Genomic DNA, 26,382 nt, shown 5'->3' with positions numbered 1-26,382 from the left:
AGCCAGTTCTAGACAAAATACTTGTCATTAATGTCACCCTTTGATTGAATTTACATTACAGAGTGGTAACTGCCCAGAATCCACCTCTGTACAAGGATGGCAGAATGGATCTTTGTGTAATGTGAGTGGAGAAAATTGTATAGTTCATTTACTTCAATGTGAGAGAAAGGTCCCAGATTAAATTCAACACAGTTTGGGAACAGGGAAGTGCTAGTGTTTCCTTAAAGAGAGAGTCAGGTTCCTAAGTACTGCAGAAATGTTTCACTTTCAAGTGTATTCCCAGAACACCACGCCTCCCACCATCTCCTTCTTATGTTATTCTCTGCTTTGGACATGCCTCCTTGGGCCATAATCCCTCAGCAGTAATTCAGTGTTGGAGGCCATCGATGCATTACGGCTGTTACTTCAGCTAAGGAACCACATAGCATAGAGAAGTGTCCACAACGATCACTTCCAAAGTCAAACTCTGACTACCTGGTTCCTTGACCTATATATAAGTATAAATGCCCAGAGAAATCTGAGGATGACAACAGCAGATTGCTGCATTTCTCGAGCACATAGTTATGACCACTACACAGCTAAGGATCGCCAAGGACTTATAAATCCGGGGTGTTCATAAAAAAACTATTATCATCCTGATGCGTATGAGCTGGGCACTGAGAAGACCACTGAGCTACAGCATTAATTATGCTCCATAATCACTGAAGTGAGACAGTGCAATGCCCTTGCCCATACACAGTCTGTGTCTTCAGAGGAAAACTACTGAGTATTACCAGCAGCTTGCAACATTTTTTGTATTCCTAGCCCCAGTTAAATCAGCTTAATCTCAGCCACCTGTCTGCCAGAGGGAGGGAGAAGAGCAGGGAGAAGGGGTCCTGCCCTCTCTTTGCAGTAGATCTTGATTTTTGGCAGTATTTTGGGCAGATTAATCAAATGTTCCTCCCTCACATAGGCTTTTTGTTCCCGTGAGAGGAAAAGACAAAATCTGGGTCTTTCTACATATCTTTTTTTCACAAGAATTGTTACAAATAAACCAAGGTGAAAAGTACTACATCTCCTGACTGTGATTTAGCCAGCTGCTAGCTAGAAATAAAACCAAGTCCAGCTTCCTGCATTTGTGGATTGTCCTTACAAGCTTCAGTTACATGTGCTTGCTGCATCTCAAAAGCAATATTTTTTTTCAAAGACTGGAGTTAGTCACTTTTGTCTCTTCTGACTCAACCTTTCCTATAAATCCCAAGCCAAAGGCATACAATTAAAGTTACACCAGGAAACAATAATTCTGGAGAGGGACACAAACCAGACAGGCACAGAGGAGGCCAGGTCAGCCTGCTCCTCCCAAAACCCAGACACTGTGCTTCTGTCTGTACTTCATCACTGACAGGGCTGCTACAAAAAAACATTTCAACTGTCTCTGTATAGCAAAGCAAAGTGACAGATGCCTTATTTTTCTTGTTAAAGGCTAAATAAACTTCAGCCCTCCTCCCCACGAGTTCTGTGAGGGAACGCTGAGAAGGGAAGCAGTGGGGTTCAATACCATCCTTGGTAGACGCAAGAAGCAGCAATCCCATCCAGTGCAGGGACCACCAAGCTAGGACTCAGAAGACTTGGGTTCTGGCAGGGATCTGTTGGGTGGCTTGGATGAACCACATCGGTTCTCTCCCCATCCACTTCTCTTTCTACACATTCTGATCTTACTGATTTAGGGCAAAATATAGCAAGGAACATCTCTTACAATGCAATTTTTTTATAGAGTAAGACAGTGCTTCTTGCTGTGATTGCTTTAAAAGAAGCAGCAATTGAGTGAGATCTGCCAGTGTGAAACAATGCAATTAAAAATAATGGGAATGCCTACTACCTTTTGTTTACTATGTTGTCCTTTCCCTCCTATCTACTTTACATAGAATAAATAAGAGTTTCTTTAATTGCTGTGCCTACTTTACCTGCCAAATAATGAGAGATGTATTTTCAAGGTAGAATTTGATGGGCGGATGCGGGTAGGACTGAATGTGGCTTTCTGATAAAGACTACTTGCCCAAAAAATCAAATAGCAGCACTAGCTTTACGTTCTGTGCATTTCAGACCTTGGGGGTGTTTTAAACTAATGAGGTGTGCAAATGTTATTGTAATAATATCAGGGCACTGAAAGGCCAGTTTTACTGGTTTGCTAACAAGCACCTTACACAGATGGTCAAGGTCACACTGCAAAGTCATGTTATATCTGAATCGATCAATAGCATGTACTCAGTCATACCTTGATGTTCTTTTCTATGTGGCACTGATAAAGATTATTTTTTCTGCATCATCTATTACAACAGCATTTTCTAAATTAGTAGTAACGTCAGTGTAACCACGCTAGTCTAAAGATATAAGAGGTGCAAGATACCTATGGAGAGGTAATATCTTCTATTAGACAAGCTGAAATACCTGAAAACAGTAGGCATACTTTTTCACTGTTTCCAGTTATAGCATCTTGTCTAATGAAAACATTACTTCCCCCACCGTCTTTGTATTTAATACATTTTTGAACTATAAACTCTTAACCTACTGATGTAGAACACAGGTTTGACTTACTGCTGAATGAGGTTTAATATCGCAGTATTTGCAAGATTTCAACTGCTTAATAGTATTCTATAGGGTAGTGAATCAAGGAAAAGTCCATATTGAAATGATCAATGACTAGCACAGAACCGATATTTCAAATGGTGCAAGCTTTACTTATATAATTCACAATTTTATAACAATACTTAACATTTGTAAATACAAGTTGACGTCTGCAACAATTACTTTTATAGATGCAAACAAATCATTCCACCACATTGCCACAAATTCAAGTGTACAGTAAAATGCTCACAACTGATGATTTATACTTTAAGGGAAGCTGGAGAAAGTAACTAACCCAAATACCAAACAGATCTATGTGTGGCTTTCCTATTCTAAAGTTCATTTCAAAATCTTTAAACACTGTAAAAATAATCTGTAAAACCGACAAATATTTGTGCAAGGAAATGTCTTATTTTTAGAACAGGAGTGGTACACATTATCACACTTTATTCTGAAAGAAACTTCTGTACATGTCAATGGAAGATTTTTTGGGTTTTGGTTTTTTTTTCTGAATAAAGTGTCCAGGATTCGGTTTGAAGTCTTTATTATTGTCATGCAACAAACTTCAATTTTTTTCTCCTGTCTACTAAAGAATTTAATTAATAAAATTTCTAATGAAAAAATATTTTTATGTTACAAGAAAGAAGGTTGTAGTTAGAATTTTTGAGGTAAGACTCCAACAAGAGTATAGCAGTCAAAACAATGAGGGTGGTTCTCAGTCACCTAATGAAGGTTATCTGTCATCTGAGATGCCCTAAGGTAACCCACTTGACCTCCAAGTGCCACTCTGCAGGTCTGTTGTGCTGCCCCTTTATGGATAAGTCTGATATCCTCAGTGTTGGGCATCCAGCTATGGGCCATTGAAGCAACTTCTAAATCTTTGCAGACTTTGGGGCACAACTTATCCCACATGCCTGAAAAAACATATACTAGCTGAGACATCCACATGGAGTGGTCTCATATGGCATGAGACAGGCAAGTGTCATCCTGCTGGTATAAGACATGGAGGGTAGGCAGTATATGCTAGAGCATCTTAAATATCACCGAGTACTTGTAAGTGGACCACTGAATCAACACCCTTTGTAAAGTCATCTACATTTGGCTGACTCAGTTGTGAACTGGATCCTGCCCTTAAGGCTTAATCGACCAACACCAAGACTATCTCATTAAAATATGGAGCTTGAAGCCACAATGCAGATGCAGTTCATGTACATCGAGCTTTGGTTCTAAAGCTTTTTTGTGATTTTTAAGTTTTGCAATCTCAGAGTAGGTACAGAGTTGGCTAAATCATGAAATGGATTAGAGAGCTTGGAGTAGTCTTCCCAGCCTGCTCCCTTATATTCTACCTCACCAACTTGTCACCATATTTCTCAACTTGCTAAATTAGAGATGATCATTCTTCCTAGCTGGATAACTCACTCACTTTACCTTAGAGGAGGGCTGCACATGGCATCCCTTCTCTAGCCACTCAATGGGCCTACTGTGCACTTGGAGGTCCCAAGCCCCCCTGGAGGGAATGCTTCTGCACACAGGTAGAAAATCTGTCCTTTCCAGAGAGCCAGATGTGCAGGAGGCTGTGCATCACACGAGGTGGAGGACACAGGCCTCTCTCAGGAACTATAAAAAGCAGGGCTGCACAGCAGCTTGTAGAGCAAAGCACGTCAGCTGCCACTGTTGCCACCTCTCTGGGCTGCTCTGTCACCACACGACTAATTGGAGATAGGTTGAGCGACTGTGTACTGAACCAAAACTGTAAAATAAATTTGACGTCCTCTTGCTACATTACGAATGAACATAGCATTTTGCCAAGTAGAAACGACTGTACTAAGTTCTTTGAGTGCAGAGCTAATTCATTATAATGCACGTTCTATGTGATAGCCATACAGCTGCATTACAGCAAAGCAAGCAGAGACACATAAAAACTGAAGAAACAGCAGGCAAATCAACTTGTGCTATTTGACTTCAGGCAAAAATTCAAGCGAGCCATGCTGAAAACTTGTATACTTTTCTCACGCTGCCACGACACCTGTCTTTGAAGCCTGAAAAGCCTGACAGCACTGGTTGCAGAAGCTTTTCAATTTAACGTTGGAAAATACGCAACGAAAATTGTGTCACCTACAATGGCTCAGCTTCCCTTCAACGTGAAGAGGGCAATGAAGAGCTGAAAAAGTCTCTGTCTGGCATTTGCAACATGACTATAATACAGAGAAGAGCAAAATAACAGGATTCTGAAAGTTATTCTAGTTAAATGTACATTTTCTTTGTGTGTGCGATCATATGCTTGCGCATGCTAAATACATTGCCATGGCAGGCCAATATTAAGAATCATGGTTCTAATCTGCCTTTAGCATCATGTGTGTAGCTCCCAGTGGAGTCAGTGGGAGATGGGCATGATAAGGCAGAATACACCATGCATTCTTATTCAAACCAAATTCTGATATATTTCTCTTGCACTGTGTTTCTGAAACTTTGAAAGGGGACACTTTTGGTCAAAAAGCAGTGCTGCTTTCAAACAATTGCATTTATCCCAAAATGACATGCTGCATAAACATAGGGCATGCTTTGGAATACTAATTCAGCTTTTTGGTTTTGAAAATGATCCCACCAGTCCTTTCAATACAGGGACTGGAAAAGTTATTTTGAAGATAACATTTATTATGCACATCAAAATGCTTTAATGCAAACAGGACAGGCAAGATAACACATTTTAAAAGCTTTCTTGTTTTCCTTTTTTTCCTTTCTGGCAAACAGGAACCTTTTATATTACTTTGCATTATTATTTTTTACTTGCTTCTCCTAAGCTTGGAGCTATTTATGGAAATTACAGTATTCATGTATGGTAGCTTCAGTCAAAGATATCAGGATTGGTATGAGAGGAAAATTTCGACTGAAAGCTTGTTATTCACATCGTTCTCTTCTCAGCTTGGCAAAGTTGAAGGTTAACGTCATCTGTTCTAGACATTTCAGATTAGTCACAGAACTTTCTTGGTGGTTCAGTGCCTGGTCATCCAGTCAGAGGAACAGTAATCCATATGGAAAAATTAGCTCAATGCTACTAGACTGGTGGTTAATACTTGAGCCTTAGTTAGGAATGTTCGCAGCATCTTGGGACTCTTTTCTTCCTTGATCAATTTCTTAAAATAGGATTCTTCATCAGAGGCTGAAAAGAGGAGGACTGCACTGAAGTATATTTTTTTTCCATCACCAAGTCTTTTTATTTTTTTTAGGAAAAAGATACATATATTTTAAATGTCCCATGCAAAAAAAAAAAAAAAAATAAAAAGTTATACAGTTTGGTTAGGAGTTACATTCTGAATTCCTGTACAGTAGCTTGGTTGGTTTGCATCCTGGAACGATAATCTTCAACAGGAGATTTGTTAAGAAATACTTAATGTATAAATGCTAATACACACTGCCAGAAATCTGGTAACTAACTGCATTTTTGAGTAAGAAAATGTCTTGACACTTTCCTCTGGATTATTTTCAACTCTGTATTAAATCAGAAAATTATTGCCTAACAACACGTACAGAATATTCCTTCCTATTTGAGACACAGCTTATTTTAAAGAGTTAAAATGTCTTGTCTAAATGAAGCAGATGAAAAGGGCAGTGAACTGAGATGTAAAATCTTAAAAGTGGTCAGGTAAAGGTCACCTTTTGCCAGCTGGCTTTGACAAACATCAGCTTAAAAGGGCATGTCTGACTTCAGAGGCAGAATTGTTAAATATTTTGTTTAAAATACAGATTTGCAAGAAACAATGGTTTTGAAAAACTATATATTAAAAATGTAAATGAATGAAGCAACTGCATTCTTCTTTGTAATCACTCTTTAAAAACATCAATAACATTGGAAAATCAAACCCCCAATCTATTTAGATTTTATTAAAATGGAAATTTTATTGAAATGCTGAATAAATGTATTAAGAAATATGTTCAAATGCATCTACTAAATCCATGTTTTCATTTACAATTAAAAGTAGATAATACAGTTTGATTGACTGACTGAGCTATACTTAAAATTTTAGTTCTTGCTAATGTAAATTTTGAAATTATAAAATATCAGCAAAAAAGGACACTGGCATCACAGACATCTCATTTTATACGCTCTGTTCAATTATGTTATTTAGAGGTTTTGGGTTTTTCTTTTCTTCCAGTTTCTTGTAAGTCAAGATTTATCAACTAGAGGTTGAAAGAATTCACTTAGATTTCTGAAACTTACTTTAGTAAAAAACGGGAAAGACTGAAAAAAGGGAAAAAAATTACTGCAACTCTACTTTAAAAAACTGATTTCAAGCTCATCAGTATATTAAATGCATACCAAAAAACCTCTGTACAGACATGACAGTCAAGATAATTAAGATATATGGCTCTCACACTCCCACTAACCTAGGAACTGGTAGACTAAATTAGACCATAACTAGAAATGAGATTGTGTCACACACCAGCATAAGAATTAAAAAAGAAACATCTTACCAAAATTGTAGTGACAACTACTGTTCTGTTCTCAATGGCTGAAGTGTCATTTCCAAGTGTAGGTTCATGCTGAATTAAAACTAATTTATCCATGTCATTCCAGTAACCAACCTGTAAAACAAAATGTATATAATTTACAGTAGAAAAGTCTACATTCTGTGTAATTACAAATATAAATGATTGTAAGAACAACGGAGCGATCCGAAGATAATTTTGTACTGAAGGAAGCGCTGTCATGCTCACAGACGGGTGCACGGTGGTGCGTATGTAACACTTTTTGTATACCATCCTGCACCACAGCTGCAGTCAGACCTGGTATCGCTGCCACTCAGCTGTTCCTGAATGATCTGAGCTGCTTACTTTGACCAGAGGCACAAGTTAAACCCCATTTTCAGTAGTTTAAAGCCTTCCTGGGGCACAAACGATATATAAGAATTTTTACTCTCCACAAGAAAATTTTAATTTACTAGTCCTCCAGATCTTCTGGTCTTAGAGGAGTCAAAGACATCTGGATGGCAGCTTTGCAATTCAATGGCTGATCTCCATTCCCTGCTCCATCATGGGCCTCCCAGAAGATCCCAACCCAGGGACTTACACCAGGTTCGTTCCACCTAACTGTTGGCACTGACCTTTAGTACCTATATGAGAAGTCCTGTTATTCAAACTTTCTTTACATTCACTGGACAGACAGGCACCACCAGACTAGTGACTCGGCTCATGCAGGATAAGCGCTCCTCCTAGAAAAGTACTTGCTTTCCCCACTAACTCTAAAGCATGGTGAGAGTGACTTCACTCAAAAAGCGTCCCTGGTAAGTGTCTACAGGGAGGTGGAACAACCCAAGATTTCCTCTCCCTGGCTGCATTCAGGCTGACACAACCCTCCCCAGAGCAGCCTTAAGGTGAAACAGCTGCCTTTGTTCATTGCTGGCGATGAACTACTCTAAACCCAGGCTTGAATCACTTGTTCTTGTGTTCCCATGCAGAAGAAAAATTTAAAAGTGGCATGCCTGCAATCAGTAAGCCTTTCCTTACACACAGACATTGCTCTTTGCAGCACACACCTCTGGCATTCGGTACAGCCTGCAGCTGTGCCCTGTGCATTGGCAGTGATGTTGCTGGCACAAGACATGAGTCAACATCCTTCCCTGCAAGGGCCTGGGGATGCAGTGCTTGCTGTCAGACCAGACGGGATGAAGGCAGCCTGAGGAAAGGAGATTTCCCTTCAAACTTGTATTGATGCTTCTGGGAACTGCTCAATGAACACTTAAAACTCCCCACATACTCCCCAAAAATCCGCACAAGCTATGTACTATGTCTTTGCACGGCCAAAAGGAGATACGAGACCTAAAATACTTCACTGTTTTTGTAGATCCTGGCCAGTCAGAATTTTACAGCATACTCATCTCCTCACTCCGTGTGGTGACACCATGTTTAGTATCTGTATCAGCAAGTGGTATTTCTGGATTTAGAGTTCCTCTCAATCATTTAATGTTGCCGCAGGTGACGTTAGGTAGGAAAGGTCTTCCTGTGAACGCTGTGTACATGATGTTCCCAGTACAAGGTGGACATCTATGAAACGGCAACTGGTTCATGAGTGTGATCCTTTGTCCCACTCTTACTTGGAGATGTCTAATTCCACTTTCCCACCCATCCTTTCAGCATGCCAGACACAGGTCCCTTAGCTGAAGTTGGTCTCACATCTAACCTAGATGCTCACTAGAGCATCTAATCTAGATGCTAGATGTCCACTAGCAAACACCCTCCCTTCTCCTCTTCTTGCCATTCTCTTTTCTACAACTAGATCACAAGTATCTGTGGACCCTCTGACAAGGTTGCTGGGGAATGGCTCAGTGCCTGTTCCTCTGGCACCGCGCTGGCAGCACTAAGCTCCATGTCAAACGGACAGCATGAACACAAACATATCAGTAGAGCAGTGCTCTAATCCCACCTAAAGGGGCTCTCCATGTTGCTGAGAACCTAATGAATTAAGACACTGATCTTTTTTCCCAGGAGAGGTGCAGACAGCGGCAGTGATTTTAAAAGGTTCCTATCAAAGAGATGCAATTCAAGCTGGCACAGCTCACTTTTCAGAAGCACCTGGGACCAGTCAGCAGCAAGTCCCACTTCCTTGCTTCCTTGATTAATTAGGAGTTCACAAGACCAAGAACTGGGAGAGAGGAACGCCTTGTTCATCTTACCAGAAGAGGAAAGGGAATTTAAGTGGAAAGCGGGTTCCAGCCAGAGCTCCAACATAACTGTCAGTGCCAAAGGACAGTCTGTGCCTTGAATGAGAAGACTTAGGTATGATGGAATCTTTAAATGATCAGATCAGCTATGCAGCCAGTATTATTTCTAACTTTATTGTAGAATCCAGACTAAAATTCACCACTATACAGGATTCTGCCTCCATGACACCTATCATGTGTCATGTTCAGATCAATGCAGTGATGTGATATGAAAGTCTAGCAGTGCAGGAGAGTGCTTTTGGTTCCTGGTGTCATATGCATTAAAGAATCCTTGATATTCTTAAAACAGCCAACCTTCCTTTTGATTTTTACATTTACTATTTCATTAATTTCCTTTCTGAAAAAAATTTATGGAGAACAAGTCATTTTAGCAGTCCCTAGAGCAGTGTGCAGACATACTCACTACAGAGAATTACAGGTAGATGAAGTAACTCAATATGAGTGAGAGAGTAGGACTGAATGAGAGTGAATATTTTTTTTCTATTAGTGAAGCAAACAAACACAAACTCTTCCCATGCACAACTTCTAGTATATTTAGTTGAAAAGTTCCTTTTCTCTTCACAATTGCTATTATAACACAGGAGCCTTGATTTAGGTGTCTGCAGCTAACAGGAAGCTTCAGCATTGCTGATATAGTGGGGAGCGAGGTTTTCTTCCTAGTAGGATGCACTGCTAACAAATATTCTTTTTCATCCAGACAACCACAGAGTCACAGATACAACTGATAACTGAAAATGGAAAGTTCTTGTCAAAATTTGTGACCAGCTAAAGGCAGAATAGGTACACTAAAACTTGGCAGTTTGGGAAGCTTATTATAATAGTGAATTATTGTTCATTGTGCAATTCCTCACTGCTGGGAAGTTCAGAAGGAAAGCAGAAAATAAATTACGTACTGTGTTACAAGAGTAAGTACCATATGAAAATGCAGACAGAGATAAAGGATGTTAAAGGCAGGCAATTCTTAAAGGTATTTTAGCTTGTGTGCATGGGTGTGAGCTTACATGTGTGCATCTCAAATTTGTGCTAAAGTAACTCTGGAACTGGATTACTGAATATATCATGATATATCATGACAATTCTATAAATATATAGATTCACACTCACTGTGAGAGCACTAAATAACAATATGCTTTCCTAGAAATACCTCAGATCCCCAAGGAAAAAACTCCTCGAAGGACAGGATTGAATTCAGCTATTAAAGTATATTCAATTCTATTTGGATTGCAGTTGGACCATATAGCAGTCGCATCCACTTATATAGAGGCTGAAATTATCTTTTAGGAAACAATATTGCAAAAATATCTCCCTCAAAGTAAACTTGCCACAACAGTTTGGCATTTCAATGAATAATGTCATTTCTGAAGGCCTGTGCACCTCGTAGCAACCGCTGAAGTGCTCCTGCTGAAGCCCATAAGTCACTAAGGGCAACAGAATACTTGAAATTTTTGAAAATAATTTTTCATGTTTACTTGCCCAAGCTGGAATTTAGAAGCCAAATCTTAGACTGTCTTGTGTATGTACACGCATATGTGTATGCTTTGTTTACTTTTTTCTAAATTTTTTTTTTTCAAATCTCGGTGACATGATGAATGGTGAATGACAGAATCACAGAATGATTTGAGAAGGGACCTCTGGCGGTCATTTGCCCCAACCTCCCTGCTCAGCCTAGAGCCAGTTGCCCAGCACTGTGTCCAGATGGCCTTTGAATATTTCCAAGGATGGAGACTTCACAACCTCCCTGGCAACCTGTGCCAGCGCTTGGTCACCCTCACAGTAAAAAAGTGTTTCCTGATGTTCACAGGGAACCTCCTGTGTGTCAGTTTGTGCCCACTGCCTCTGGTGCCTGGGCACCACTGAAAAGAGCCTGGCTCAATCTTCTTTGCAACCAATCCTTCAGGTATTTCTTAGAATCATAGAATCATAGGTTGGAAAAGACCTCTAAGATCATCGAGTCCAACCATCCACCCAACGCCATCATTCCTACTAAACCATATCCCGAAGTGCCACATCTACAAGTTTTTTAAAGACCTCCAGGGATGGTGACTCCACCACTTCCCTGGGCAGTCTGTTCCAATGTCTGACCACTCCTCCAGTAAAGAAATATTTCCTAATACCTAATCTAAACCTCGCCTGATGCAACTTGAGGCCATTGCCTCTCGTCCTGTCGCTAGTTAGTTGGGAGAAGAGACCAACACCTGCCTCACTACAACCTCCTTTCAGGTAGTTGTAGAGAGCAAGAAGGTTCCCCCTCAGCCTCCTCTTCTCCAGACTAAACAGCCCCAGCTCCCTCAGCTGCCCCTCATAAGACTTGTGCTCTAGACCCTTCACCAGCCTCGTTGCCCTTCTCTGGACACACTCCAGCACCTCAATGTCCTTCTTGTAGTGAGGGGCCCAAAACTGAACACAGTACTCCAGGTGCGGCCTCAGCAGTGCCGAGTACAGGGGCACCGTCACCTCCCTGCTCCTGCTGGCCACACTATTCCTGATATAAGCCAGGATGCCATTGGCCTTCTTGGCCACCTGGGCACACTGCTGGCTCATGTTCAGCTGGCTGTCGACCAACACCACAAGGTCCTTTTCTGCTGGGCAGCTTTCCAGCCACTCCTCCCCAAGCCTGTAGCATTGCATGGGGTTGTTGTGACTCAACTGCAGGACCCAGCATTTGGCCTGGTTGAATCTCATACAGTTGGCCTTGGCCCATCACTCCAGTCTGTCCAGATCCCTCTGCAGAGCCTTCCTACCCTCAAGCAGATTGACACTCCCACCCAGCTTGGTGTCATCTGCAGACTTACTGAGGGAACACTTGATCCCCCCATCCAGATCACTGATAAAGATGTTAAGCAATACTGGACCCAAAACTGAGCCCTGGGGAACACCACTTGTGACCGGCCGCTGGCTGTATTTAACTCCATTCACCGTCACTCTCTGCGCTCGGCCATTCAGCCAGTTCTTTATCCAGCAAAGCCTGCACCCGTCCAAACCACGGGCAGCTAGTTTCTCCAGGAGGATACTGTGAGGAACAGTGTCAAAGGGCTTACTAAAGTCCAGGTAGATGACATCCACAGCCTTTCCCTCATTCACTAGGTGGGTCACCTGGTCATAGAAGGAGATTAGGTTGGTCAAGCAGGACCTGCCTTTCATGAAGCCATGCTGGCTGGGCCTGATGCCCTGGTTGTCCTTCACATGCCCTGAGCGCACTCAGGATGAATCGCTCCATAATCTTGCCTGGCACCGAGGTCAGGCTGACAGGCCTGTAGTTCCCGGGATCCTCCTTCTGGCCCTTCTTGTAGATGGGTGTTACACTGTCTATCCTCCAGTCATCTGGGACCTCCCCTGTCAGCAAGGACTGCTGATAGATGATGGATTTGTACACATTGATAAGATCCCTCTTGAGCCTTCTTTTCTCCAGGCTGAACAGTCCCAGCTCTCTGAGCCTTTCCTCATAGAAGTAGGGTTCCATCCCTTCATCATATTTGTGGCCCTTCGCTGCACTCTCTCCAGTACGTCCATGTCTCTCTTGTACTGAGAAGCCCATGACTGTACACTGCACTCCAGGTGTGGCCTCACCAGTGCTGAGTAGAGGGGAAGGATCCCCTCCCTTGACTTGTTGCCAATACTTTGTCTGATGCAGGCCAGGATACCATTAGCCTTGTTTGCTGCAAGGGCCCATTGCTGGCTCATGTTCTACTTGATGTCCACCAGGATCCCCAGTGCTGTTTCTGCCAAGTTGCTTTCAAGCTGGGTGGCCCTCAGTACATACTGGTTCCTGGGATTGTTCCTTCCCACGTGCAGGACTTTGCACTTCTCTCTGTTGAACTTCATGAGGCTCCTGTTGGCCCGTATCTCCAGCCTATCGAGGTCCTAGGTAGCAGCACGACCCTCTGGTGTATCAGCCACTCCTCCCAGTTTGGTGTCATCAGCAGATTTGCTGATGGCACACTCTGCCCAGTTCCACATCATTAAAGATGTTAAATGGGACTGGACCCAGCTTTGTCGCCTGGGTACACCACCAGTTACTGGCCTCCAATTAGAATTCTGACCACTGACCACCACACCCTGGGCCTGGCACTTCAGCCTGGTTTTAATCCACCTTTTTGTCTGCTTATCCAGCACATATACCAATAGCTTCTTTAGGAGAGTCTTAAGGTACACAGTGTCAAAGGCCTTAGTGAAGTCCAGGTAGACAATATCCATTGCTCTTCCCTCATCTGCCAGACCAGTCACTTAATTGTAGAAAGTTTATCAAGTTGATCAAGCATGACTTCCCCCTGGTGAAGCAGCCATGCTGACTACTCCTGATGATTTTCTTGTCCTTAGTGTGTCTGGAAATGGTTTCCAAGAATAGCTGCTCCATAACCTTCCCAGGGATCGAGGTGTGGTTTCCTGGGTTGTCCTTCTTTGCCCTTCTTGAAGACAGCAGTGACATTTACTTTACTCCAGTCTTCAGGCACTTCTCCTAGTCACCATGATCAACCAAAGATTATTGAGTGTCCTCACAATGACATCTGCCAGCTCCCTCAGCACTTGTGGGTGCATCCCATAAGGCCCCATGGACTTCTGTATGTCCAGATTGCTTAAGTATTCCCTGACATGATCCTCTTCCAACGAGGGTACCTCTTCCTCGCTCCAGCTTTTCTCCCTTGTTTCTGGGACCTGGGATTCCTGAAGGCTGGTTTTGCTAGTGAACACTGAGGCAAAGGCAGCATTCAGTACCTCAGCCTCTTCCATGTTCTGTGTACTCAGGTCCCCTGTCTCATTGTACAAAGGGCCCACATTTTCCCCAGTCATCCTTATGTCACATGTGTACATACAGAAGCCTTCCTTGTTGTTTTTGATGTCTCTGCTTAGATTCAATTCCATCTGGGCCTTAGCTTTCCTAACTTGTCCCTGGATGCTCAGACAATGTTTCTGTATTCCTCCCAGGTTATCCATACTTGCTTCCACCCTCTGTAGGCTTCCTTTTTGCATTTGAGTTTGGCTAGGAGCAGTTTTTTCATCCATGCAGGCCTCCTGGCATTTTTTCCTGGCTTTTTAATCATTGGGATGGAACTCTTTTGAGGCTGGAGGAGGTGATCCTTGAATATTAAGCAGCTCCCTTAGGCCTCTTTTCGCTCCAGGGCCCTACCCCTTCCAAGCAGATCTCTGAGGAGGCCAAAGTCTGCTTTCTGCAAGTGTGACTTTGCTTTTCACCCTCTTCCCTGCCCTTAGGCTCCTGAACTCCACCATCTCATGCTCACTGCCGCCAAGGCCGCCTTTGACATTCACATCCCCAACAAGCCCCTCCTTGTTGCTGAGTAGGAAGTCTAGCAAAGCACCTTTCCTCACTGTGTCCTCTGTCATTTGGAGGAATAAGCTGTTGTCAATGGACTCCAGGAACCTCCTGGATTGCTTATGTCCTGCTGTGTTGTCCCTCCAGCAGACACTGGAGTGGATGAAGTCCTCCATGACGACCAGGGCCTGTGAACATGAGGCTGCTCCTATCTGTCTGTAGAGGGCCTCATCCATTTCTTCTTCCTGATCAGGTGGTGTACAGCAGATGATACCCACTATAAAGTCACCTTGACCTGTCCTCTCTAATCCTAACCCACAAGCTCTCAGCTGGCTCCTCATCCATCCCCAGGCAGAGCTCCGGGCACTCCAGCCGCGCTCTCCCATAAATGGCAATTCCCCCTCTGCATCTTCCCAGCCTATCTTTCTTAAAGAGCCTCTACCCCAACACTGCAACACTTCAGTTACAGGAGCCATCCCACTAAACCTCAGTGATCCTTCTCCTCACACCCATTCCCCCCACCAGCAGGTTTTGTTATTGTTCTGCAGACAAGAACCAAGTAATAAATGCTGCGTAAATGAAACTAATATGAGCATTGGCTATTGTTTCTCATTTTACTAAACTACATGGAAGTCAACCTCTGACTAGCTGTGCTATTTTGCAATGCTCTTCCTTAAAGCTGTGGGCAGCAAAAGTCACTTTTGTAAATATTAGAGGCATGTGTTATTCTGACTGGAAAGGCTAGTCCTGAAAAGATATTGCTGAGTGAATCATAAGTCACGCTATGTAGGACATGAGAAGAAAACATAAAATGTGAAGGACTCTTAGTTCAATTAAGTACAGCCATTTCTCACATATTATACAGGATTTGTCAGGCTGGGGCACAGAACTGGTCCAACAATCACATAAAAAAACCTAAGTAATACACGAGAAATAAATTCTTCTCAGTAGCCAGATCTGTCAAAGCTGTTACAGCTTGTTATATCAAAGCCAGGTAATGGCTTAAGAGGCAGAGAGACATTCCTGAAAAGGTAAGAAAAGCACTCTGGGACTTTAACACAACACAGACATAGCTCCTCTATTTACAGCCACCCTCCCCTTAAACTGCAGGCAAGAAGAGAGGGGCTGGTGGGTTGACCCTGGCTGGATGCCAGGTGCCCACCAAAGCTGCTCTTATCAGTCCCCCTCTTCATCTGGACAAGGGAGGAAAGATACAGCAAAAGGCTCGTGGGTTGAGATAAGGACAGAGAGAGATCACTCGCCAATTACCATCACAGGCAAGACAGACTTGACTGAAGGAAATTAATTTAATGTATTTCCAATCAAACCTGAGTAGGGTAATAAGAAATAAAAACTAAACCTTAAAACACCTTCTTCCCACCCCTCCCTTCTTCCTGGGCTCAATTTCACTCCTGTTTCTCTACCTCCTCCCCCCGTGCGGCGCAGAGGGACGGGGAATGGGGGTTGCGGTCAGTTCATCACACATTGTTTCTGCTGCTCCTTCTTCCTCAGGGGTGGGACTCCTCACACTCTGCCCTTGCTCCAGTGTGGGGTCCTTCCCTCAGGATCCAGTCCTCCATGAACTGCTCCAATGTGAGTCCTTCCCATGGGATGCAGTTCTTCATGAACTGCTTCAGTGCGGGTCCTTCCCACAGGCTGCAGTCCTTCAGGAACAGGCTGCTCCAGCATGGGTCCGCCATGAGGTCACAAGTCCTGCCAGCAAACCTGCTCCGGTGTGGGCTCCTCTCTCCACTGGTCCACAGGTCCTGGCAGGAGCCTGCTCCAGCACGGGCTTCCATGGGGTCACAGCTTCCTTTGGGCATCCACCTGCTCTGGTGTGGGGTCCTCCATGGGCTGCAGGTGGAGATCTGCTCCAGCGTGGACCTCCACGGGCTGCAGGGGTACATTCTCCCTCACCGCGGTCTTCATGGTCTGCAGGGGAACCTCTGCTCCAGTGCCTGGAGCACCTCCTCCCCCTCCTTCTTCAATGACCTTGGTGTTTGCAGAGTTGTTTCTCTCACGTATTCTCACTCCTCTCTCCCACTGCAGTTTTTTTTCCCCCTGCTTAAATGTGTTATCACAGAGGTGCAGGCACCATTGCTGATGGGCTCGGCCTTGGCCAGCAGTAGGTCTGTCTTGGAGCCAGCTGGCGTTGGCTCTGTCGGACACAGAGGAAGGCTCTGGCAGCCTCTCACAGAAGCCACCCCTACAGCCCCCCTGCTACCAAAACCTTGCCACACAAACCCAATACAGAGGGTGGGACATCCTTGCAGTGGTGCCAGTAAGACACCTCCTCTCCCAAAAAAATGTGTCAAATGTTGAAACAGGAACAACAGGCCACTTTTGACAGTTTGCTGCCAAGCAAATTCCCTAATGAGTTCTGAAGCTGTGACCTAATTAACCACATCTTTTCCACTTGGCCTTCCTGGCTGTACAATTCAGAATCAAGAATGAAAAGGTCGTATTCCGCCACTCGCCTTCGGTGCACCCCAGCCACCCGCACAGCCTCCTGGCTGCCGACAGTGCAGCGCGCAGCCAGGAAGGGAGCAGGAGTGGCAGCAAGGTCAGACACATGGCCTGGCAGGAGACAGTGGGCTTCCCAAGAGACAAGGAAGGCAGACATACCTTTCGCAATTTATTCTTCAGCCATCTGTCATGCTTTCCAAAGGCAACTGCACCAGTACACCTCATACACAGGCACATGCTTTGCTTCGGCCTACAGCTCTTATCTGTGATGCACTGTTTATCCCAGTGTGTGATTCTGCTCTGGGTCTGTTGTTTAATACTATGCCTCCTCATCGCTGTGGCATGTAACTGTCTTTGGGGACACATAGTTCACCTGGGGTACCACTTACTGGGCTTGTCAGCTCTGGCCCAACAGTAGAGAATTATTGAGTTGAATTCTGATTGCCTTGGCCCTACTCAAGCGGCCATCATTCTCCTGTTTGCCATCAGCTTCTCAATTTTTCTTGTTCTGATGACCTCACAAACAAAACAGGCCACTGTGCCTCCAAAGGAAATAAAATCCTCGAGCCATAGTGCATTTTCTGCTCTTTGTTTGTTCTGTACTATGAAAAGTGGATACATTTCAGCACAGAAAAGAGTTAACAAAATACAAAAGCTTATCTTTTCAAAGTAATACGGCTGAGTGATAAGCTATGTATGCATTCAGACATGGAGGATCTGCTTAGACATATATTAATGTGCACTTGCTTAAGTTGATTACAAGCAATCCACCAAGCACACAGGGTTAGATACTGCAATTAATTTCAGAAAGTATAAGTATTCTGGGCACTCCCTCTTCCTCCTCTCTCCTTTCCCCCTTAAAAACCCTATGTTAGTTACAGCCTATGATTCATGTTTACACAGAATGTACAAATGACCCCACCTAAAAATCCCAGTAATTTGCAAGACAAAAATCTTTGGATAAGGTACAAGAAATATCTACTATTCAGAGTTCCGACCATTTTCCATCACCCAGCAGCCTAGCAACATGCCATCCAGATGGTTTGCATTAGTATGCTTGACACCCCACCTCTCCAGGATGCACAATTGTTTTTGTGTTCCCTAATTTGTTGCACTGAATAACAGCAGCTAGTAGAAAATGCAGTTTAAATCTGTTTCCACCAGAAATATTATCATATATTCAGTATATTATCTTTCTTTAAACCACAAAGAGCCTAGTTTAGTATAAGTTTACTAAATCATTCAATCATACATAACTCATGGATATGATGTCGGGATAGTAAACATTGTCAACACGTACCTTCCGAGGGCCCGTGTTTTTCAGCTCAAAGACATCCATTGTGTAGTTGACTCTGCGACCATAGTGATCAAACTGAACATTTCCTGTCAATCCTTGTATTCGAACCTACAAATGGAAGAAAAAGCATCATGAAGATCCAGCCTTATATTCTTTATTCCAAATGCCACAGAGCAGTGAAAGTTATCCTGGTGATGTCCTTAGATTGCCATAACAACACCACTCTAGAATAGACAGTCATTATAAAGCAAAAAGGTTGGCTACTTTTCTGTTGTATTCCTTTTTCTTGTCAAACCATGCTCAAAACAGGCTTAGATATGCCAGTATCTAAGTGCTAACAAAGACACACAATTGACCTTCTCTCATGCTGTGCAGCTCAACACTTTCCAGCTGCAGGTCCTAAAGAGAAGTACGTTTTGCACCATTCCAATCACTGCTGCAGAACATTTTGGATCACTTGAAATAAACCTGAAGGATGTTTGGCCTGAGCTCATATATCTTTTTAGCTTACACCCTGGTGGATTAAATGTATCAACTGAGTATATGTTGCTCATCAAGGTAAATTTGACAACAACCTTGGCCCCAGCAAAGCAATTTACTACCACAGAAGACGGATGACATGTATAGGGCCTGAAAAGAGTGTTCACAAAGCCTCAGAGTGTAGAAGGACAGACGTAAAGCTGTAAGATTGGCTGTGGCAGTTTTCCACCTTCTGTGTCTCAGCTGAAACCAGAACTTTTTTTTTCCTTTTAGCGCTTTACTGCCTCACTGAAGGATACCCAGACTGTGGTCCTCCTCCAAAAGAAGCCAGGGCAATACTGTTGCTGGCTTTGACTGTATCACGATCCAGTCATGCAAACCTCTTTGGCCAGATTTGAAGGTTCATGCTGTCCACCCTAACACAGAAGCCTGACTTCATGCTTCACAGAATCACAGAATCACAGAATGTTCGGAGTTGGAAGGGACCTCTGTGGGTCATCTAGTCCAACCCTCCTGCCGAAGCAGGGTCACCTACAGCAGGCTGCACAGGACCTTGTCCAGGTGGGTCTTGAATATCTCCAGAGAAGGAGACTCCACAACCTCCCTGGGCAGCTTGTTCCAGCGCTCCGTCACCCTCAGAGGGAAGAAGTTCTTCCTCATGTTCAGACGGAACTTCCTGTGCCTCAGTTTGTGCCCATTGCCCCTTGTCCTGTCGCTGGGCTCTACTGAAAAGAGTCTGGCCCCATCCTCCTGACACCCACCCTTCAGATATTTGTAAGCATCTATAAGGTCCCCTCGCAGCCTTCTCTTCTTCAGGCTGAACAAGCCCAGCTCCCTCAGCCTCCCCTCGTAGGAGAGATGTTCCAGTCCCCTCACCATCCTCATAGCCCTCTGCTGGACTCTCTCTTCGCACAATTGTTACAGATCCATGCATCTGCCGGAGTATGTAAAGCATATGAAATGCTTTATTTCTATCCCTAAGAGTAGGAATGTGGATTTAAACCACTTACTCTTTCCCTCTGTCCATTTCTATCTCTGTCGATTTTTCTCCAGGACTGAAACCTTGGCTTTCAGGAACAGAGCTGCCAGCTCTGTCAGCAGTCACTTCTCAGCAGTTTCTCCTGAGTGGAGCCTGCTCATTTGCAATGATTTAAATTCTACTGCAAGATTTTTATTTCCTTATTGTCCCATTCAAAGGAAGGGCCAAATCATCTTGACAGAGATCTGGAACTTTCTAGGCACCCATATTCATCAGGAATTCAAAATCCTGACATCAGAGAACAATAGCTCTGGGTTATTTCTTTTTAAAGAAAAAAAAATAGTACCTATTTGATTTCCCTGGGAGAAATCTGCTTTTATGCAAGATGACAGAAACATATTAGAAAGGTTATACTATGTAGCTATACCTTTTTCCTGAAATGACAATATCTGTACACCCAGGTTATATGCAAAAGCAACAGATGAGGTCACCAGTTTAGTGGAGGAAGTCCCAACTATCTTAACAGAACTAACAGTAGTTTCAAATAGTAGCGGGTCCCCTTGTCTTCATTCCAAGTTATAAACCAGAAAAACCAGAACAGCCCCATCTGTTTCCAAATGGCAACTGAAAACGAAATTTCTCCTCTCCCATTACTACCGTTGTATTTAACTGCTTCCAAATCATATAGTGTACAACTAGTATCCAGTATTCACAAAGATCACTAGAATAAAGCCTACCCTTACCTGCTTTAATGTCCTCTCCATATCAATTCCTTGACCCCATGGGGCTGCAGGGTTAGCAAGACAATCACCAGCATTTCCTCTCCTTGAAATATCAATTTTCTGTCTTCTAAGATTACGGAAAGTTTCAGCCATCACAAGTACTCCATCATACGTTAATGCAGATGTATACTAAATAGATGGACAAACACGGAGTTTTAGAGCTGGCACATCTTTACAAAAATAATCTGTCTCAAATATTTCTAGTTGGATTCATTATGCAGCAGTTTCTACACATTAATTTAGGAAAAAAACTCTCCTCAAGATCAAAGCAATTTTATCTGAGAAACAAAAGCAGGACTGAGAAGAGTATATTTCAGTAGCTCCAGCTTTAAAACTGTATTTCTTAAGGGTAGAGAAATCTGCCGCTGAAGAATTATTCAAAGAAACAAATTAAACTGGAGATATTCAAGTCTTAACTTTTTTTCCAGTTGTCTTACACATTAGGGAATAACCCTACCCACCCAACTTAAAAGAAAAGAAACAGTAAGTCACTGAGAAAATATAACAGAAAAAAGGCATGGCTAATAAGCAGACATCCAGGCTATTGGAACTATTAAGAATGATCAAGAATGTTCTTCCTCTTGGAAAACCTGCATTGGGTCTCTGAATGACACCGGGCACAAAAAGTCTGTGTTTGTACACTAACTATAGTAACTGCGTTAGGTTGAGAACACGCCAAATGAAACGTGTAGAGCAAGTTTTCAACAGATGCTAGTCTGGAGCCACATGAACAAAGGCGCATTTTCTCAGTATGGTCCTCTGATGAGCATACTGCACCAGGAGAAGTTGTTCACATGTCCAGGGCTGCTATTAATATGCCCTGTAACTTCCAAAATTTAAATTCACTTACTCCAGTGTAATTTCTATCCTTTCCTTTGCCTTGTAGAATAGAAGCTCTTTGGGACATGGTTTATCTTTATAATCACAAATTTTGGTTATCTATAGGTGAATTATATGTGATTCAGATCAATCATGCTGACTTCTCAGAAGGAGGCAGCACAATGCTATTCAGGCAGCAAGGAGTCCTATAGGCTAAATTATTCCTCTCAACAGAACTTGCTGATGTCTGCACTCCACAGCCCACAGCATCCTTAGTTTTTTTTTTCCTCTAGAACATAAATTTCATGAATATTCAGTGAATGATGTAGCTCTGCTTTGTATTATCCACGTTGATACCTTCTCTAGACTTTGCCAACCTACCACTTTCCAGCCAAGAGAGGACTTATTGGTTATCTTTGCACAGTGCCCAGTACAAAGGAGCCCAGTCTCAACTAGGTCTGATACGCATTAGTACATACAATAACAGAACTATTCTGATGAAGTCCTATTTATATTTATGTTGTGATTTGCCTGCCAAGAAAATGATAGGTGAGAGAAATACTTTGTTATGCATCTGTGAGGGATCAGGACAGAGGAACACTGGGATGTAATTTCACTGTAAGATTGTGCCTGAAAGTGATTAATACACCAGGTTTTGAGGTGGACAGAATTTCCAGAGGCAACTCCAAATGAAAATTTAAGGGTAGTAAATTTACAGTTGTGGTTATATCTCATATACAGAAGAATTCAGCTATCAGGAAAGCTCTACGCTCTAAGTGAATCTAGATAATTAGACTAATTCATATAAAATTGGTTGAAATTAAGTTGTCAGTTAAACATATGACCTTTAATTCCTGTCAGTAAAGGGGTGAAGCTGGAGAATAAGTGACAAAGGACATTAAAGTACATCAGTGAAATGTGTTGCAATTTGTGTTTCTGTCATACAGTCGTAACGATAGGCATATTTAGTTGCCAGTAACACTAAGATCAACTGCCTTCTCCTCTGCCTAAATATTAAGGTCTACATTAGTGTATTCAACAATGTTAATCAGAAATTAGAACACTTAAGTGATATCTTTGGTGGTGATTCAGATCAGCCAGTACCTTCGGTGGGGTCTCCGATCCTGGGTATTCTCTCTGGTCCAGCTTCTTCCAGCGCTGCATCAGCTTAGTCACCATTGGGGTACTGAAATCTACGAGCTGAAATCCAGTCACATTTGCTCCTCCATGCATAAATCTCTCCAAAGAAATATCTTTGAATCCCTAGAAAATTTATTTAAGATTTTGTTTGCCCTCATACACGACTGTGGGTTCAATCTGTTCTAGGTCAGCAAGGCAGCATAAAAAAAGTACAGCAGCAAGTTCCTGTCAGAAGCCCAGACTTAAAACCAGAGAATAATACAGAACATTTGTTCATAATTTCCATTTGTCTGATAAAGAATGAAACACAACCAAGAAATAAATTTCCATCATTATCGCTAGGGTGGTCTTGACAGCTAAGTAACACATTGCTGGGAATGGCAGTTTTCGAAGAAATGCCTTTGGCAAGTCAACAGAAAAGTCCCTGCAGAATATTAAAGCCTTAATCCAATTTCCGTCAAAGTTAGCAGATTTCAGTGAGCACTGTACTAGTGCTTCAACCAATATATTCCTGATTCGTTGCATGTTTGCAAAACAAGCAACACTATTGTGTAAATACATTTATTCAAGGATTCATTGTTCAGGCTGAGATAATGTGATAATATAATAGACATTAGAAGGCAGAGACAGCACATGAGGATCTCACTGTTAGTGCAAGGAAAATATACCATTAGAATCACACTTTTGTGAAATATTATGGTGGTAGCTCTCAGATCTGCCACGTATTTAAAGCCTAGAGAGACCTCCCCAACATTGGAAGAAAAAAATAAAGTATATATACTTCCAGACTTATTAGTTTCTCAGGCTAGTCTCTTCAGCACATATAAAGACAAATTCTTTAGTAAAATTTGCCTTTAGAGACATAACTGAACTTCAAGAAATTGCGTAATTCAAACTGCTAAAGCAAGCTAAGAAGCAAGTATGAATCTTTCTGGTCCTTTCCTAGCTGCTATGTTTAATGCTAGCCCAGAGGTATCTTATTTTTATTTTCTTAAATTCCTCTGATTGATTGGCATTTATCAGTGCAAACAGAAGTATACTATCACACTTAAGTTAAAAAAGAAAGATGTAGAAAAAAAAATGGTGGGGTACTGGGTCAGTACCCCACAGAAAAAATCTTGTTAAGGATAGAGATTTGATTCACGTCCTAAAGGATACTGACAGTACATATAAAAAGTGACGCATCAGGAAGTTGTATTACCCACATTATTGAACAGCCAGTAGACAGCAACATGTGCCGCTGCTGAGGCAGATCAGATGTGCCTGTCTCCACTGTATGTATCTCACTAGCTGTTCCCTGCAAGATCCAGTTCCTTGTTTACAGTAACTATTTTGCATGGGAAAAGTTACTTGGGGAACTATAAATTTGCAATGCTGAAAATCTAATTTGTAAGATCTAAGAGAATAGACATGTCTCATTTAAAATGCCTGAGGTCTTAAAAATAATCAGAAGTGATCTTAAGGTACAAGTACAGCAAAGTGCAATAAAATATTTCATGTCAACTATAATTCCTTGAGGGAGAGTAAAAAGAAAACAATTTAAAGCATACATTAGGCTCTGTTCTACATGCACTGTGCTTAGCCAGGCAGGTATTTTGGCTTAAAGAATGGGTTATTTTAATAATAAAATATTGCATTTACCCTTCCTTTGCCCTTTTTTGAACATTACCTGTGTGAATGTGCAGTTTAGACTTAGAGTGAAAATACTGAATTAGTAATTTGACTGGAAATAGCTGATCTTACAGCAAAATGAATGTTCTCTGGAGAAAGCAGTAAAGTTACCTCAAGAATTGTTATGTTAGTAATATTAAAAAGATGAGTCAAACATCATAGTGTAGTTCTGTAAATTCTAATTCAGCCACAAGATACACTTAGTAGTCCTTTATGCTACATTGATTTTGCTGAAATTTAAGAGGGTAACATCGTGCCCTTTTTTGTCTAGATGGCTGTAAAAACAAAACTAAGTTCTTTTATGCACCATAAAGAATGTATTATGTGCAACCACATATTAGTGACAAATGGCAAATGTTGTGTGAAGTGCTGTAACTCCAAAGCAAAACTGAGTGTTTCACTTACCAAGCAGGTGTATAATTCTAGAAAAGTATCTTACCAGGTTGGCAACAATATAATGGTATCCTTTAACATGCTTTCCCACGCTCACAATCTGTGGAAGAGAAATAAGAAAGAAAAAAGAAAACACATTGTCACTTTGTTGTCTCTAGAAAGGTGTTTTCATAGCCAGACAGATATAAACTCTGAATTATGTAACATGAGTAATAGAATATTCACAGTCTTGCCCCAGTAAGATAGCTGTAACTTTCCAGGTGCTCAATCATGGGAAGAAGTTTAAATGAAAGTGAGTAATGAATGGGTAATCTGAGTGTCTTCTGTATGACTGAAAATGTTACTGTAGTATACTATTTTATCAAATAGAGCAATTATCTATGGGATACAAATTCAGGATGAGGTCACACGTTAGCTAGGACTCTTAGCCACTAATGTACCTTTCAATTTTAAGTAAGTGTGAAATTTATGAATCAAACTGGGTTTTCACCTCTTGGGATCAAAACTGTTTGCCATTGAGGTGGTCAAGTACTACAAGTGCTGTTCAGCTCTCAGTGATAAGCCAGAGGCTTTGGGAACAGACATGAGTGAGGAAAGAGCAAGAATGGACAGCAAGGCTCATCTCCACAAAGCATTTTAGCTTCCTTCCAGATGAATAAATAAGATACAGGCAAAAGTTTTCCAAGTGGTGCAGGTTACTCAGTGAGTAATGAGAAACTTATAAATCTGTCTCCTTGCCTGCTTTGAAATGTCAGCTCTAGGCCCTGTCCTGAAGAACTGGCAAATTCTTGCCTTCATGGATCCTACCTCATGTTCAAAAGACAGAACAAACATTGACTAAGCCTTGCAGCCCCTTCTCCCAGTGTAGCAAAAGATAATTAACATCACATTTTGGAGATAAGGGACAAATTGCTGAAGGACTAAATAATTTGGCCAAAGACACCCAAGGATCCGTGATCTAAATCTGGATTAAGACTTGGAAATGCTTGATTCCCAGCTCTGTTGTCCCACTAAGTCAATTTGCCTCTACAGCAGAGCTGAAGGGAAAATCAAAGGGATGTGGCATAAGTGTCTTGTCAGAACTGTTTTAATTTTATTGTTTTAAAGTAATGAAGCGAATCAGGAAGTTGCCTGTTACACTTTTGTTGTTCTTGTTTCGCAATCTCTAGTTTGTATTTACAGTCTGTAGCTAAAACGATTGTATTTAAAAAGCAAAACATAAACTAAAAAAATCCCAAAAGACACTGCCCCCCCCAACCCATGACAAGATTGTTGCCCTTTGTAACAATTACTTCCTTATTTTGGACTCAATCAAACTCTTTTTAAGATCAGTGATTAAATACCATTGCTACCATTTTACTGGGAGGTGGCAGAGAGCAAGAGGGAGAAATCACACTTTTCACAGAATCATGGAATCATAGAATGGTTTGGAATGGAAGGGACCTTATATACCGTCTAGTTCCAACCCCCTTCCACCAGACGAGGTTGCTCAAAGCTCCATCCAACCTGGCTTTGAATACTTCCAGGGAGGGGGCATCTACAACTTCTCTGGGCAACCTGTGCCAGTGCCTCACCACCCTCATAGTAAAGAACTTCTCTCTTATATCTGATCCAAATCTACCCTCTTTCAGTTTGAAGCCATTACCCCTTGTCCTATCCTTTTCCCTGTCACCAGTCCAACATATGTGAGGAGGCTGCAGTCAGGCCATTTTTTTGCATTGAATACAAAGGTTTCAAACCTCTGCTGCTTCAAGAGGAATTTG

At 42.2% G+C, this 26,382-nt stretch overlaps 1 protein-coding gene across 9 annotated transcripts in view; it reads right to left on the bottom strand.

Annotated features, from left to right (window-relative positions):
• GRIA4 (glutamate ionotropic receptor AMPA type subunit 4) overlaps positions 1–26,382 on the bottom strand; it is a 254,290-nt gene that overhangs the window by 62,385 nt on the left and 165,523 nt on the right. For 8 of the 9 annotated variants that reach the window (XM_009938500.2, XM_009938501.2, XM_075418087.1 and 5 more), the window contains exons 5-9: positions 24,666–24,719; positions 22,520–22,678; positions 20,558–20,725; positions 18,359–18,463; positions 7,078–7,188 (exon numbers count right to left, since the gene is read on the bottom strand). In XM_009938500.2, the coding sequence (XP_009936802.1) occupies positions 7,078–7,188; positions 18,359–18,463; positions 20,558–20,725; positions 22,520–22,678; positions 24,666–24,719 (597 nt within the window). Of the gene's footprint in view, positions 1–2,696; positions 5,765–7,077; positions 7,189–18,358; positions 18,464–20,557; positions 20,726–22,519; positions 22,679–24,665; positions 24,720–26,382 lie in introns of those variants that run through there. The other variant, XM_009938502.2, reaches the window with a different exon arrangement.

The sequence above is a fragment of the Opisthocomus hoazin genome, chromosome 1, assembly GCF_030867145.1.
Source record: "Opisthocomus hoazin isolate bOpiHoa1 chromosome 1, bOpiHoa1.hap1, whole genome shotgun sequence".
Classification (NCBI taxonomy): domain Eukaryota; kingdom Metazoa; phylum Chordata; class Aves; order Opisthocomiformes; family Opisthocomidae; genus Opisthocomus; species Opisthocomus hoazin.
Note: the sequence above shows the minus strand (reverse complement) of the source record. Positions and strands in the feature narration are given on the sequence as shown.